The sequence below is a fragment of the Apis mellifera genome, linkage group LG7, assembly GCF_003254395.2.
Source record: "Apis mellifera strain DH4 linkage group LG7, Amel_HAv3.1, whole genome shotgun sequence".
In the NCBI taxonomy this organism is placed as follows: Eukaryota; Metazoa; Arthropoda; class Insecta; order Hymenoptera; family Apidae; genus Apis; species Apis mellifera.
The window spans coordinates 12,584,830-12,601,152 of record NC_037644.1 but is presented as its reverse complement, the minus strand read 5'-3'; the positions used below and the strand labels follow the sequence as shown (position 1 = coordinate 12,601,152).

At 32.2% G+C, this 16,323-nt stretch overlaps 1 protein-coding gene and 1 long non-coding RNA gene across 14 annotated transcripts in view; one reads left to right on the top strand and one right to left on the bottom strand.

The window, feature by feature from the left end:
- LOC408915 (protein couch potato) overlaps positions 1-16,323 on the top strand; it is a 183,129-nt gene that overhangs the window by 120,630 nt on the left and 46,176 nt on the right. For 6 of the 8 annotated variants that reach the window (XM_006568287.3, XM_026441619.1, XM_392443.7 and 3 more), the window contains exons 4-5: positions 989-1,051; positions 3,346-3,487. In XM_006568287.3, the coding sequence (XP_006568350.1) occupies positions 989-1,051; positions 3,346-3,487 (205 nt within the window). The remainder of the gene's footprint in view (positions 1-988; positions 1,052-3,345; positions 3,488-16,323) is intronic. The other 2 variants (XM_026441618.1, XM_016913011.2) reach the window with 2 other exon arrangements.
- Positions 403-14,461, bottom strand: LOC102656539. Of its 6 annotated transcripts, none has more exons than XR_003304986.1 (7): positions 6,408-7,156; positions 4,728-4,902; positions 2,452-2,938; positions 1,673-2,380; positions 1,341-1,505; positions 639-791; positions 403-491 (listed from the first exon to the last, which is right to left on the bottom strand). It is a non-coding gene; the product is annotated as an uncharacterized LOC102656539 (long non-coding RNA). The 6 variants fall into 6 exon arrangements; XR_003304985.1 differs by lacking the exons at positions 403-491; positions 639-791 and adding exons at positions 4,983-5,459; positions 5,812-6,035 and having other exon boundaries at positions 1,058-1,505; XR_003304988.1 differs by lacking the exons at positions 403-491; positions 639-791 and adding exons at positions 5,133-5,459; positions 5,812-6,035 and having other exon boundaries at positions 1,058-1,505.

Sequence of the window (16,323 nt, the reverse complement as noted above, 5' to 3'; positions counted from 1 at the left end):
TTTTTTTTTTTTTTTTTGATATCGATGCTCGAATATTTCTAATAAAAATAATTTTTATCCAATACTTTAAGCTTCTGATCTTATTATTGGAAGAGAAAATATTTCTGGTTAACCGTTTCACTCCACTTTTCCCTGAATACATTAATGTTCTTTAATATCTGAAAGCACATAGACTTTTCTAATAAAATTTTATAACCATATTTCCACGATATTCCGTTCCCCCTTTTTAAAATAATCTCTTTTCTCGTACGAACAAGAGCTAAAAAAAAAAAAAAGAAAAAGAGGGAACAAAGAAAGATTTACACGACATTTTTTTCTTTTCTTTTTCCTTTTTTTTTTTTCTATTTCAATTAGATATAGATTTCTAATGGCTTCATAATATTTGAAAGTGACGGGCAGAGAGACTTTTCTAATAAAATTTTATTATACTCTTACAATATATTCTTGTTATATCATTGTGTTTCCCCAACCTTCAAATAGTCACGATGTATCTGAAAAAGTACAAGTATTACTTTCAGAATGTATAATTATAAATATATAAATTTATTTATTTATATAATATATAATATATAATAATATTAATATATAAATTTATCATTTAAATATAAAATTTTTAAAAATACTTTATACAAACGTACAAAACCATATAAAAGAAAAAAAAGAAATAAAAAAAAAACTCTTCTTTTCTTCTACTTTCTCTAGCTATCCTCTAAAATCTCTTCTGATTTCATAATATCTAAAGACATTCCCTTTTCAACCCTCTCAACAGGGATCACCATCTGAGTGCACATCTGAGAAATTTTACAAATTTTCTAAATACATATAATCTTCAGAACCGCAAACTTTCTTAGAATTATAAGTTTAGAAATAATCTATACTTGTTGTTCGCACCAATCTTTAGAAGAAATGTTTCGTTTTTCAAATGAAATGAAAGAAAAAGGAAAAAATGAAAATTCAAAATGACACGTGCTTTCGTTTCTGATTTCAGCCGGTGGGTTTCGTGACTTTTCACACGAGGGCCGGTGCAGAGGCGGCGAAACAGGACCTTCAGGTAATACCCCGTTTCACCACACACAGGCATCGAGAGAGAAAAAGATGCTCGATAAGAAACGCGAGAGAGCTCCCGCGGGCTCCCTTACCATCCATCTTCTTTCTCTCTGTACGATTATATACAATATATATATACAATATATATATATCCACACATAAAGTACAAAGAAACTGCCCGCAATTTTCTTTCCCCCTCCCCTTTTTTTTATCATTTTTTTTCTCTCTCTCTCTCCCTCTCTCTTTCCCCTCTTTCTTTCTCTCTTTCTTGAGATAAATATGAAAATACACACCCTTGCCTTAGATTCCAGCTGGCACGGGTTAATGCTATTACCTCTTTAGTAGCTCTTTACCTTTATCAATTACCGTACACACATACACACATACATATATACACTGTTCTTTTTAATTAAAATGCTGTATCTTGCAGTTTTCATTTTATTCTTTTTTTTTGAGATCTGAAATTATATATATATTCTTGAATATATTCTTTTACTTTTGTTATATCTATTAAAAAATCGTATTAAAAAATGAAATTTAACAATAATGCAAAATTTTGTTATATTAAGATTCTAATTGAAATTGAATATATACATTTTGATCGAGAAGGACAGTAGATACATACTTTCTCTCTCTCTCCTCTACTATATACATATAAAGTCTCTCTGTTCCTATATTGTCTACGATTTAGCTTCTTCCTGTTTCTTTTACACCTGGGACGAATCCGTAGTATTCAACTGCCCATGTTTACTCCGTGTACGTATATATACCAAGATCGTATTGTAATAACGCTGGTTGCACCGTGTGACATTATCGTATTGAAATATACCTATATAGATATGGTGTTGTTTTGCCTCCTGATAAGCGTGTCACGTCCCCTCCTTCTTACCCCCTTTCTCTCTCTTTCTCTCTATATATATATTCTATTTCTTTCTCTCTTTCTATTTCTCTCTCTTTCTCTCTTTCTTGCATTCACAGAATTCAAAATTTAATACAAAATCGTGTATGTTCTATATTATCAAAACCTCCAATCTCACGACTCGAAAACATATATTTGGAAATTTTAATGTTGTTACACTGGGATCTAGATGATTACAGATGTAAACGTTGAGAGTACAGATTATCATAGATGAATAAGAACAATTGTACGAGTTTATTATTGATAATACTATTTTTAAAATTTCTTCCTTTTATATTAATTTTTCTGCCCAAGTTTGTACTTACTTCCATTTATCTTCAATAAAGGGAAAAGAATTCAAGTTGCAAGGCTGCTATTCCTTGTTACAATGTAATTTTATCTGTACAACACACTTTCAATGCCTCAATGCTAAAGCTAAAGAAAAGAAGAACGATCATATAATAACGTGATGTTTTAATTTTTATCATTAAATTACAAAAACTTACTCGTCAAAATGATGTTATATACACACGTACGAACATGTATGCAAATATTACATATACTTGTTATACTCGTACACGCGTGTGACTCTGATTTATTTCTCTATTTTCCTTCCTTTTCTTTTCTTTTCTCCTCGTAATCACACCATCGCAATCGATCTCTCACGCAAGTTGCAAATGTCTTTTATAACCCTGTGTAACCGGTTACGTACGAGAGAGAGACTTGAAACATCCTCTTGTCGGATGGACACGTTTTCGCTGAAAACAGGCTGGGACAGACTGACGAACCGACCCACTTCCATCGATAGCTACTGTATCAACAGTGGGGACATTCACACACTCACACACGTGTATACACGAGGGGCACGATCTTGTGCTAATTTTCCTGTTATTCGGCCACCAGCGGACAGATACAATCGTATCGTTTCTGCCAAGAAAACTTTCGTCGCCGGTCTGTTGATAGAATTTTTCTTTTTTCTTTTTTTTTTTTTCTCTGGAAAAAGAAAAGATAACGTTGAATAATCATCAAAATGGAATAATTTTTCGTTAATAAAATAACAGAGAAATATATAATGTTGAAGATATAATCTTAAAATTAGAAAGAAAATTTTAATTCGAATACAGTTTTACATATTTTCTTTTCGAAAAAAAATACGATCTTTCTTTGATAAAAATCAAAAAAAAAAATTCAATTGTCGAGGAATTTCGAATTAATTATAAAAAGTTTCACTGGCAACAAAGGGCTTTTGAACGAAAGATCGTTAAAATCGTGATCTCTCACTTCTCTTTCTTTCTCTTTCTCTTTCTCTCTCTCTTTCTCTCTCTTTGTACTCTCCCTCACACAAATCCAAGCATCCACGTGTGCCTCCCGGTTTACTAATTTAGGGAATCTATTTGCAGCAGGGGGTTAGATTCGATCCTGATATGCCACAAACCATACGTTTGGAATTTGCAAAAAGTAACACAAAGGTTAGCAAACCCAAGCAACCAGCCGCTGCAGCAGCCACCTCGCACCCTGCTCTGATGCACCCTCTAACTGGACGTAAGTATGCACCGCCACTCGTTCACTCGCTGGATACGTTCTCACTACTATTCTCACCCACTGCACCCACTACAACTACAACGTATCTTCCTCCCTGTTGTTTCTCTCTCTATCTCTTTTCTCTATTCCACTACCTGTGTCTATCTTATCTCTTCAAGTGTATTTTTAAATATACATATATATATGTACGTATGTATATACATATGTGTATATTTTTTTTTAATTTCTTCTTCTTTTTTTTTTTTTTTTTCTAACCCGTTCCACAACCCCACACGATCCCCCCAATTTTTCAACCTTCTACAGGACACGTTGGACAAACGGTGGAAATGGTGCGATTGGAAGAAATAATTGTTTGTTTGTAAAGAAAAGGTTGGAAAGGAATTTTTATCTCTCTCTCTTTTGAGAAGAAATGTTTCGAACATTTGGTTTGCAATTTCATTTGCATTTGGAGAAGTGTTTCTTATCTGAATGGCAAAATTGAAGAGATAAAAAACTATTTCCAATGATAATTGATAAAGTATAAATATGTTTCTTTCTTATGTCTTGAACTGTATAAATATATTTGTATCTCCATAAAATTTATCAAATTGATTGATCAAAATTTTTCTACGAATTTATAAAATTATTAGCAGAAAGCTTTGAAATTTAATATAAAAAAGAACGTCAATAATTGAATTTGACGAATAATAATAAATTTCCTCGATTAAATTTTATTTAAAATTCGCGCGAATTCCATTTCGTGTCGGAATCGATATATTAACTCGACTCGAGGCATTAATATCAATAAAATTTCACGATGGATACGGGATACGTTCCAGCATGGAAATTTGCCGCGAGAAAATTAATTATCGCACCTTCCACCGCTGTCCGATCGGTTTGATATCGTGTGTGGGCATGCGTTTTCCTCGCGTTCTTTTCGGTTATCTTGCGGAAACAATAGACGTCAATATTAACTCTATCGATCATCCAACGTACAGCCAACGTTTCGCGATGCGCTCGAACGTAACTGAAACTCCGGTATGCCAATACGTTTCTTCTTTTTTTTTTTTATTTGCATTCAAAGAAGGAAATTCTGAAAGGGAAATGGGATTTATCACGTTACGTTCGTCCGTGTCGCGTTATATATCGTAATCGTTAAACTAAGTTGATATTAAAATTAGAGAATAGAAGAAAAGAATTGGAAAGAGAAATTTTCAGCGCCAAATATATGTATAATTAATTGTTTAATCTTTAGGAATACCTTGTAATTTCACATAATTTTAAACTTTTTCCTTTTCGTGCGAAATTTTAACTTTAATCTTTTCGAAACTTTCGATTTTTATTTCCGTATAAACAATCCATTTTTCTTCGTCCAAAAAGAAGAAATCCTTCACTTTTAATCAAATTCAGCTCGATATTTCGTATAGGTTGAAAATCTGGAAGAAAAGTTTAAGAGAATGAATTAGAGGAGAGAAAAAAAAAAGTTAGGTTAGGTCGAAGTCAAGGATGCGACTACCGTGAAATGCGATGCGAATCTATTTAAAGGAAGAACGAAAAGGAAAACTCGAGTAGATTCTTTCCGTGTTTCTTTTACATCGAACGACAAATATGCAAATATCCGTGTTGCGTGGTGGAGACACATTGAAATAAGAGATAATCCTCTCACCATGGTCAATTTTATTGGTTCGATTTCAACTTCGTTCGAGTGTATCGATTATCGATTGAGTGCAACCTCGTAAATATATAAAAACGTCAATTTTTGAACGATATCGATACTCGATGCTTCACGTTCAGGGCTCGTAGGTGGAAAAATTGTCTACCAGTTTTATGGTACGCGACGAAGCCGTAAAAATGCCGACTGTTCGCGTTTACGGGGATTTTTATGAACACAGTCGTCCCTCACACGTATACGAGTTGCAGGTATTCTTTGTTTTAATTTAATTGGAATTTTTCTTTTTTTTTTTTCTTTTTTTTTTGGTTGAAATGTATTCCTCTGAAATGGGAGAAAGTGAAGATTGAAAATTTGTTTAATTTAAAAAAATAATTAGAATTAATTAGAATTGTGCAAAAAGTAATAAATTATTTGTTGAAATAAAGGTTAGCGATCAAAAAAGTAAAAGTTTTGGAATAAATTTTATAATTGAATAATTAAATGAATGTAGAAAAGAATATAATTTATAATATGTAATTTGTTTTGCTAATATTATTATTCGCGTTAGATATAAATTATTAAAATACAAATGAAAATTATAGGAGAAACGATACTTCGTGATTAAATGTGAATTTTAAATCAAGATAATTAAAAATTAATAAGTAAAAATAAGTATAAAATATATAATATTTACGATAATTCGTCTTCTAAGGAAACGAGCAGTGAAATTTTCGGTTATCTCGTGAGAAGCCTTGTATAGATACAGCTGAATTATCGAACTACCCCTACTAAAGAAACCTCTTCTTGGCACAGCAAGGGGTCTCAAATTCTTAATCAATACCATACGTTTCTCAAGAATGCCATTAAATTACATTTCGTAAATTGGTTTAGTCAAACGTCTTCCCATTTTGACGAAGTCTAATAACATTGCAATTCGAAAATCGAAAAATTTATACCCTTGTTAGTATCGATTCAATCACAATATCAATTTTTCAAATTCACTCAGCAAAAATAAAAAATCTGTCACAAGAAATCACCGTCGTTAATAACTTTATCAATTTATACGAAACCTAACCTCTTAACCTATTAACAGAAACAGTTGGTTATTAAAAGGAAAGCTATATCGAAATCTAAAATTCTCTAACTCGAATGCTACAATAAAAATATTATCGAAATAGACTATTATCATTCCATCTCACCAGAATCTAGAGTTACAAAGTCTAAAAATCTTGAATCTAATTATCAAAAGAAACTGTTATTCACTATTATCGTCTTAGCATTAGGACTTACCATTATCTGAAAATCGTGTCGATGAAAATTTCCAATTCCAAAAGTCAAAAAACTCGATCATCCAACTCGAAAACGCAAGAAATTCGTTATATCGGTCACACGAGAAATAACTCGAGAATACGATAGAGGTTACTCGGTGAATAAAACATGTCCGCTCGATCCAGAAAGATTGAGGCGCGAAACCGTGGAGAAGAATTGGGCGAACGTTGAGACCCTGGCGGAAATGTGTTGAATTATTGAGAGTCCCTTCGGTAAAAATAGCGCGATTTCCGCGTGAAAAGTCGCAATCTACCTCGATTTCGAGCTTTATGTCGATAGACACGCGTCGAATTTCCAAACGTGCCGATAAAATTTTTCCTTTTAGAACGATCTTGTAACGGAGATATAGATGGAAATTTATATGAATTAATTGAGAGGTTATAAATCTTCGCTCGTAGAATGGTAAGTGTAAATATATTCTCAAATATGTTTATCTATTATTTATTTTTATCGGGCAAGATGTTCGTTCTTGAAGAAATATCTCGAGATACTGTTCGTTGGTGGAAAGAAATTTCGCAGGAGAGTACAGGGGCAAGAGGAGTCCTTCATTAGAATCGTCTATCCCCACTCCAGACGCTTTGTTGACAATCCTGACATCACGTAACTACGTAGTAGTAGAAAAGCTATAATTCGAACGTTCAAAGTCACAGTAAAAATTATTTGGATTTATAAAACAATGTTAGGATAATCATCTAAGACTAAAATATTTTCGAAGCTATTAATTAATTTCGTATAATATATTTAACTTATTCATATACATATAATTATATCTTAATTATCTTAATTACTCGAATACAAAATTACATTTATAAATTAAAATATCGTTACAAATCGTAATTAGTCTACGCATTGATAGAAATAAACAAATTTTTACATTATATCGATACATTAAAATTCTTTGAATTCTATGTTTACACTAATGCATTGAGGTTTAGATACAGATCATTGTTTTGGATTAGTATATGTGATAAAAACAAAAATATGTGTAAAAATACGTTTTCTTTCTTTCCACCAGTACTTTATTCCTTATTGCAATTATATTCTCTTCATGAAAGAAAAGTTTTATAAAATTTATTATAGGTATCTGTAATATTTTTTATAATAATTTCAAAAACTTTCGTTTTTCCATTCTTATAGGAGAAATTACTTATTGGAGAAAGTCTTCGAAGAGTTAATAAATAAATTTCATACAAAGATATACGCAAAAATTATTATTAAAAAAAGCGATTGATCTTTTGCAAATTTATTTACAGGAAACTAAAAATAACATAAAGAGACAATAAATCACATATGAATAAATTTTTTTTTGAGTATACTTGCATAAATGTAATTATTTTGTTTCTCAATTTTTATCGATAAATATCTTATATTTATCTTATATTGTAATAGAAATGTTCGTGTACAAGGATCCGTTTAAAAATGTCGACAGTACAATGGAAACATTAATTATTAATGTTTGGAAAGTATCGAAATGATGATACAAAAATGGCGTCAAGAATATTCGCTTTCCTATGATGTATATGTGCACGCATACTTGAAACGTGTGTGCGATCGGACGCAAATAGATGGAAAAAACGAAAGGAAAAATTTTTGATTTTATATATAAACACGAGGGATGAATACGAGTATAATGAAGTAATTCTTGTGTTCCTTCAACGTAAATGAAAAAGAAAAAAAAACTTTATTATCGATGATTGGTATTTTTGTAATAAATTCGTCTTTTTGTTTTTTTTTTTTTTTTTTTTTTGCATGATTGTTTCAAGTATTACGACACTCGTGTTTCTGAAAATAGATAAATCTTTAAGCGTTGTGTTTATATATGTAAAATCGCGACTCATATCTTGTATATTTATGTTTGAGTTGGATATAACGCGATCGCTATTTCGTTTTTGTTTTGTCTTTTCTCCTTCAACCGTCGCGTCGTACGACGCGACATAGCGAGCTCAGTTGAACAAAGGCATCGGTACGATTCACATCTATAACGAGGTTTATTCTTATTTTCTTTATTAAATGTATTCTTTCTTACTGTATATTTTTTATAATTTATATTCTTTCTTCTATATTCTTTATTTCGATCATTTCACAATTCATTTCTTAGTATTAAGATAAATACATTTTTTTGAATTTATTTTAATAACTGAAAGAATCGAAAGAATCTCCATTATCTTCGTAAATATTTAACAAATTAAAGGAAATTAAATTTTCTTTATTATTTGACTTTTTCTCTCGTGGAATAAGTTTGGAATCTCATTTCGTCTCCTTACATTTATTTTTTTACTATCGTATCGTCGTCATTCGTTCGTTCTATCCACAAAATTCCAACTATCTTTCGAATCGACGAATATTTAAGTGAAACCTTGACACTCGATAGCCATTTCATAGTGAATGCTACATTGAAAGCGACAATTCATCTTTAATGCGAAAAATAAATACTCTCGGGAGTAATTCTCAAATAGATTATTTTTCATAGGGTTATGTTTTCACGTTTGTTCAAGATCTTCATATTTATTTATTGACTAATTAACGGAAATTACAACCGTGTAGTATCTAAATATCTACTTTACATGTAAATGATTGTAATTAAAATTATGAAAATAAGTGGGTATACGTAATTATATTTCTATCTCGCAAAAATTACAATTAATTAATAATTTTTTAAATCATCGAACAAACATTCTCCCGAACAATCTCAAAACGAAATTCATCATTTTGATCGTTTTGAATGTTGAACATTCACGATTAAGAAGAAAGAAAGAGAGAGAGAAGAAAAGGAAACGTTATCGACGAAATGAATCGACCGTTCGAAGAGCAGAATTTTTCCAGGCAAGTTGGAAGACCGACTTCCAACACCGGATTGCGCAGCGGACTCATAAACGCGTGAACGAACGAAAACACTTTTTTTACTCGCGTAGTGTCATAGCCACCGAACCGTGTTAATAAAACATGTTAATAAAACATGACTCACGCGAGAAACTTGTGTGCTCTTACGGAAACTTAAAAAATCGTTTTTTTCGAGGAAATGCATTTTCTCGAGTATCCATATATACGCATAATATATATCTGTATCTCGAATCTGTATGGAAACTCGAGGTCGATCAAACGGCTATCCCCAAGAGAGAGAGACGAGACTACTCGTCATGGTCACGTAAACGGCTATTGAAAATAATTGGTAATCCGTTTCGTTCCGGCATACCGCCTCCGGGGGGTTAACCGATCGGGGGAAGGAGGGGGGTTTCAATGGTTTTGGAAAAAAAAAAGAAAGAAAGAGAAAAAAGAAAAATCCCTTTTGTCAATCCTTTCGAACGGTTGAAACAAAAGAAAGTTTGGAAATCAGAATCTTTTTTTTTTTTATTGAAACATTTTTATCGCTTATACATCCATATCGTATAAAATATTCTATAACATGTAAAAATATTCCTTTTATCGATCTTTTTTTTTTTTGCGGTTCGTTGAAACGAGAAAAGTAGGAATCAAATGTCTTCTTTTTCTTTTTCTTTTTTTTTTTTTTTTATTGTATCTCGAAACATTTAGATACTTCGTTTATGACGTATAAAATATGTATCATGCACGATATGTAAAAATATTCCTTTTCCATCGATCTTTTTTAATGGCCGTTGAAATAAGAGAATGTATACGGGGAATCGGATATACCTATTTTTATTATTCGAAACGTTTAGGTATTTTAAAATCGGACTCGATTTGTTTTATTCTGTATTTCAACTTCTCTATTTGATTCTTGCCTCGGTGACCAGATATTGGATAAATTTCAGGATAATAAAAAGTTGTTATTGATTGATTAAATACATTCATTTTTAATTTGAAAATTTCTCGTGGGCGAAAGATTTTTATATCTTTGGAAATCTGGATATAAAATATATTTTTAAAAATATTTGAATGATTGATCGAATCTTAAGAGAGTTTAAAATGAAGAACTTATATAATTGTAAAAATAAAAGTAACAATTTTGTAGAAGAGAGGAGGATTTAATCCGAATTTAGTTTCTACAAATATTATATATCTAGTGTATACTATTTTTCTCGCGAAAGTATAATCGGACTTTAATTCCAAATTTTAGGAAGCCGATGGCGCGAGCTTAAGAAACTTGGGAGGAAGCAAAGTTAAGTCTGACGATAATTTTCCTTCCTAAATCGGAATGCTAATGAGCAAACCTATTAATAGTTGATAGAACGGAAGAAGAAACCACCAATTTCTATATCTCGAGTATATTCTACTCGTTTTTACTTGATTAATAAATATTTGTGAAAAATTATACGAAAGATAATTTAAGAATTATCCTTTTCGTTCCTTAAAATATCTTTTCTTAAAAAAAATTTATATTGAATTTATAACGAACGAATTTTACGATTATTAAAAATAGAAAAAATTGTTAAAAAATGGAAAAAATTATCGTTCGTTTCGATAGCCTGGATATACATAAATTTTATTATATAAGAAAAATATTACATTTACTGTTTTTCCTGTTTAATTACATAAGGATTAACGCGTATGTATACACACTTTCCTATTACAAAATATAATTTGAATTTTGTAACAATAGAATTTATCTCGTCATTTTCTCTTTTGCAATTGTTAATATTATGTGTATGTAAAAGTATGGTGGCACGATAAAATTTATTTTTATGTGTATAAATGAAAACGCAATAATATTAATTTTTATAAAAAAAAAAAAAGGAAAAAAAAGGATACTCAAAGGAATGATGTTTTGTGAAAGTATTTAGAAGAAAGAAATTACTGCAAGAAACTGATCGAAAGATTGTGGTGCAAGCAATAAAATCAGTATTGTCGGCGGAGCACGTATTTAATTATAATATTATATGGAAATACAAGCAAATAATTTGAATACGTGATTCTGAAACACGTAATTTTACAAAGACAAAACTGTTGGAAAAAGAAAAAAAAAAAGGTAATAAAGATTGATTACGATCACTTTTACAACACAAATCTCACAAATATAAAATCTTTGACAATATTAATTAATTATCTCGCGAGATAAATTATTTTCAAGAGCAATCCCCTCCTCCTATGTGTCTCAAGAAATGCAAATATTGATGGTAAAATTGAGCTGGAGAATATTTTTCGTAAAAGTACATTGCATCGATAGAGAAAATTTTTGGTACAAAACAAAATAATAAATCGAACGAAATTAATTATAGGATACAAAATTGATGAAACGTTCGCTTTGACGATATCAATTAATTATCGCGCAAGATAAATTATTCTCAACCATCTATACGTTTCTCAAATAGTTTCGTATCTTAAGAAATATCGAGAATATTTTTCGTAAAAGCAAACGATGATAATAGAAATTAATTACAGTTTACCGATAAGCGAACATCCAATATAATAGGTTATAATTTAAATAAACAATGATCGTGATCAATTTTCAGCAGTACTATTAATTTTCAAACAACGGATGTACAACGTAACATCCTTTATCCTTCGAATCCGATACAAAACGACGAGGGAACGACTGATCGATAGTCAACCTTGACTAATCTCCACTAATTATCGCGTACGAGATCCGAGCAAGTGTCCAACGTTTTATTATCGACTCGAGCGCTATTATCGAACGAGTTGCATCACAATTGTGTGTACAGTTGCGCCGCGTTAAAATCCACGCGGCGTAACGCGTTTCGCGTGTATACACGGGAATATCGAACGATCGAACGACACAACACAACACAACACAACACAACCTTCGACGGCTAGAAACGGCTCACCTTGCTCCGTGCGAAAACCCAGCCATCCGTGCAATTTTCTCGCGAGAATGTGCGCGACGCGCATTCCACGCCGCATAAAGTAACGAACGCTGTTTCCATTATTACAGGATCGAAACCATAATATTCCAGGCCTGCGAATCGAACCGATTTCCGACATCGTGATTGTACACATTGTTGTACAAGTGGGAAGTGGAACTTTCGAGAATTCACCCGTGGAACGTCATTTTTCGCTGTACGATCGTACGTTATTTTTGAGGTTAGAAACGTCGCTCTTCGCTTGTTACGGTTATACACTATTCTCGTCAATAGAAATTGAGGATGGAATAATTTGTGAAAAGTAACTGTCTCGAGTGTTTTATTATTAGATATACGTATATATTCTCGATAATTTTATATAACTATATGCTATTTTTGAGAATAGAAATTCCGGATAGAGTAATTGTGAAAAATAGTGTTTTATTCGTACATGTAAAGTACGTATATATTTATTCTCGATAATTAATTTTGTTACTGTGTCTACTTACGAAAAATCCTGTCAAATAGTGGAAAGTTTTACATTTTCAAATAAATGTATCTGTTTTCGAGAGTAGGATTTTTTCGAAAGTTGATTCTCGGTATGATAATATTTCGCTTGCAAAAATGATTATCGAACGTTCGGTTAAAAAAAATGTCTTTACGGACGGTTTGATTTAATCGGGTGACTTCACTTCCTGTTCGACGTAACGATCGATGAATATGAATATAATGACGGTATTTTTTTTTTTTTTCCTTTCCTGCTCAAGTTATATTATACATTCTCATTTTGCAACTATGAGTCATTGATACGTATATAATTTGCGTTATTATGATAGTAATAATAATAAAAATAAGCTTATGAATTTTTTTTTTTTTTTTACTTATCGATATATTACGAGTGGAAAATCGTGAATAGAGAGATGATTACGCGAATACTTGTTTTCCTCCTCCCTCCTTCAAATCGGATTAAAACGAATACGTATTTCACTGTATGATAAATCTCACTTGGCCGATCAACGTTCAAATTACCATTCTTGATATCCAAATCATGTTTCGATTCTCGCGCAATACAAATTCCAATTTGTTCCAATTAACTTTTCCCGATTTTCTCTTTCATTCGTGTTTCCCTTGTTTACATTGCTCGTAATACACAGCGTGAAAAGAAACGTAGAATCACGATCATAAAAAAAAAAAAAAAATGTCTTTTTATTACTCGTGCCTCACGTCAAAAGGAAAATTCCGTATTTTTAACGATCGTAACTTAACAGAGAGATAGACGAAATTCGACCTTTCAACGTAATTTTTTTTTCTCCACGTATAAAATATTTTTTAACAAATTTTTAACAAAGCGGAGAAACTCGTGAGTAAAAACGATATCCCAGAGACAAAAACTATGCGCTACTCTCTACTCGACGAAAAATCTTCTTCCCCGAAGAGAAAAAACTTTTCACAATTTTCACAAGATGGAAAACTTTCACCGACCGATCAAAAGGATGTGGAAGTAAATTCGAGTGAGCTCGAATAAAGAGGAAAAGAAAGAAAAAAGAAAGAAAAAAAGAAAGAAGAAGGCGCAAAGAAAAGAGATTTAATAGGATTCCTCTTGCCTTTATTTCAACGCGCGCTGCGAAGAGTTTAGACCGGTTTTGCATTCCGTTGCGCAAATGTTTTTCAACCGCGTTCGCGTTTCACGCGTTCCCTTCTTTGTGTCTTCTCCGCGATGATATTAGATTCCCCCGGTTTTTCACGAGACAAAGGTGTCTCGTAACCCGCTATTCACCTGTTCCACGCGATTCTTCCACTCCAGATACCCTCAATACCGTTTAACGAGCGCGTTAACTAAACATTTTACTTAACGTGGCGGTCGCCACGTAGCCACGTGTCCCTCGTGGAAAAAATAACAGCCACTCCTGGCCCGCCATCGATCTTCCTTCCCCTCTTTCCTCCCTCCTCTCTTCCTCACCGTCCTTCCTTTCCCCCACCTACTCCTTCTTCGTGATCGCGTCGCGGCCATTCCGCGATTTTTTCCGAATTAAGTGAGGCCAATCGTCGTCTAATTTTCGATTTCTCGTATCGAACATGTGGCTCGAACAATCATGTGTATTTGGATTTAAACTCATTTTCGAGTGTGCGAAGAAAATAATTGTTTCAACGTGTAACCGAACGTTGATTTCAAGATTTCATAACCTCTTTTTGAACGTTTATAGGTTAAACGAAATGTAGATTTAACATAGGCGGTTGAGAAATATTGTAAATTTATCAAGAGGTATGTATTTTAATTTAAATCGTTATCGATGAGTTTCTTGTTTTTTTTTTTCACGCGATGTAACGATTTGTATAATGATTTTTTACACGTTCCACGTCGAAAAGTAAACTTTCTACCTTTTCTTCACCGCCATATTTGATTCTCGAAACTTCGCAAAACTGTATTGAATTTAATTGTAACGTTTACGATCAGCCATGATATACAAGTATCTATACAAGATTCTTTAATCCAGCTTTATTTATGGTCAATTTTTAAAACTATCTTGTATTATAATATATTCTATCGTTGTTGATTGAGAAAATAAGAAATAATAATATTCTCAACTTTGCCTGCCAATTTATTTATTCTTACAGTTCCTTTTTTTCACTTTATAATTTTCAATTTTATTTCGTTAAATCGTTTCCAATTCTCGAAGTCCAGTTTATTCGTCAAATTCGAAGCGAAATTCCCAGTTGTTGATATACACAAACGTTTGTACACTTTTAATTATTATTTTCTTTCTTATTCCAATTAAATGAAATAACAAAATTTAAATTCTTCGTATATAAGCTTTCGTCCAGTTTATTCCTAGACCACCAACCTATCCATGAATCGTCGATAAATGATGGACGCATTTGTTGCGCATTTTTATGAGACGCGTGCAAATTTATGAGAGTTTATTCGCGATACGTACTTGAAAATATGTGTAATGGAGCGAGAATATTGAATACAATTTATTCCTTCGTTATTTTCCTTCGAATTCTTTCGAAATCAATCCGAGATACAAAAACTGTGCACTTTAAAAAAAAAACAAGAAACAATTCTTTCAATATATTATACATATTACAAAGTGATAGTTAATTTATAACTTTTCCGAGTTTTCGAAATTTTTCGAAAAATAGAAAAGTTTCATTTTCGCGCGCTATTCGAAACAATCCCGATGTTCAATGTTTCCGCAATTTCAACGGTTTGTTTAAAAATTTTGTTTTTCCAACGAACCGGCCACCACACGCGTCGTTTATCGCGCTTTCATTACTTACGATGCGATGTACGGTTTGTGTGCGGAATAATTTTCGTACAAAACCCATTTCCATAATTACGAAAACTTCGCATCCGCGAGCCTTTATTTCATACGCGTCTTTTTCGCGATGCGTGCGCACCAATGGAACGGATGAAAAATGCCAATTTGAATTAAAAAAAAAAAACGACGAAGATTCGAAAAGCTGGAAATTTCGATTAATCTCCTTAAAAGTGTGATGAGTCGAGAAGTGGCAAGATTAAAATTCTATTTTCTTCTCGTTAAACCTTCCATAATAATGCAAAAGGATCTAAATCCTTTCTTTCCTTCTCTTTATTTTTCGATTATTACATCGGAGAATTCGTGAAGAATTATTGGGCTCGTTGGACGAGCGTCGAAAAAGCAGCGGAAACTTAGGAGTAGTTGGCCGTGTTGGGTCAGCCTAAAATCAATAAAGTGCAAGCTCCTGCCACGTACGAAATGCTGCGCCTAAAAATCGTACGCGAGCAGCCATTATTGCGTTTTTCCATCATTATTTTTATCGCCCTTCCTCTCTGCGAAATTACTCTTTCGTTTCATCTTTTACCGTATTTACACGAATTTTGAAACTTGTTGGATAGAAATTGGCTCCATCCAATAACTTATTAATTATTCGTTGTGAATAACAAAAGAAGACGATCGCGCGCGTCGAATATAGTTTAGAATTAATTTAAATAACGCGAATGTCTATCCTTATAAATTTTCCGTTCCTCGAATGAACTTAAATTTTCCATAAGCGCGTGAACGTTCGTAATAATCGAACGACATATTTATCATAGTAAAAAAATAAACTCTAGAAAAGAAAAAATTTAAAAACGTCTC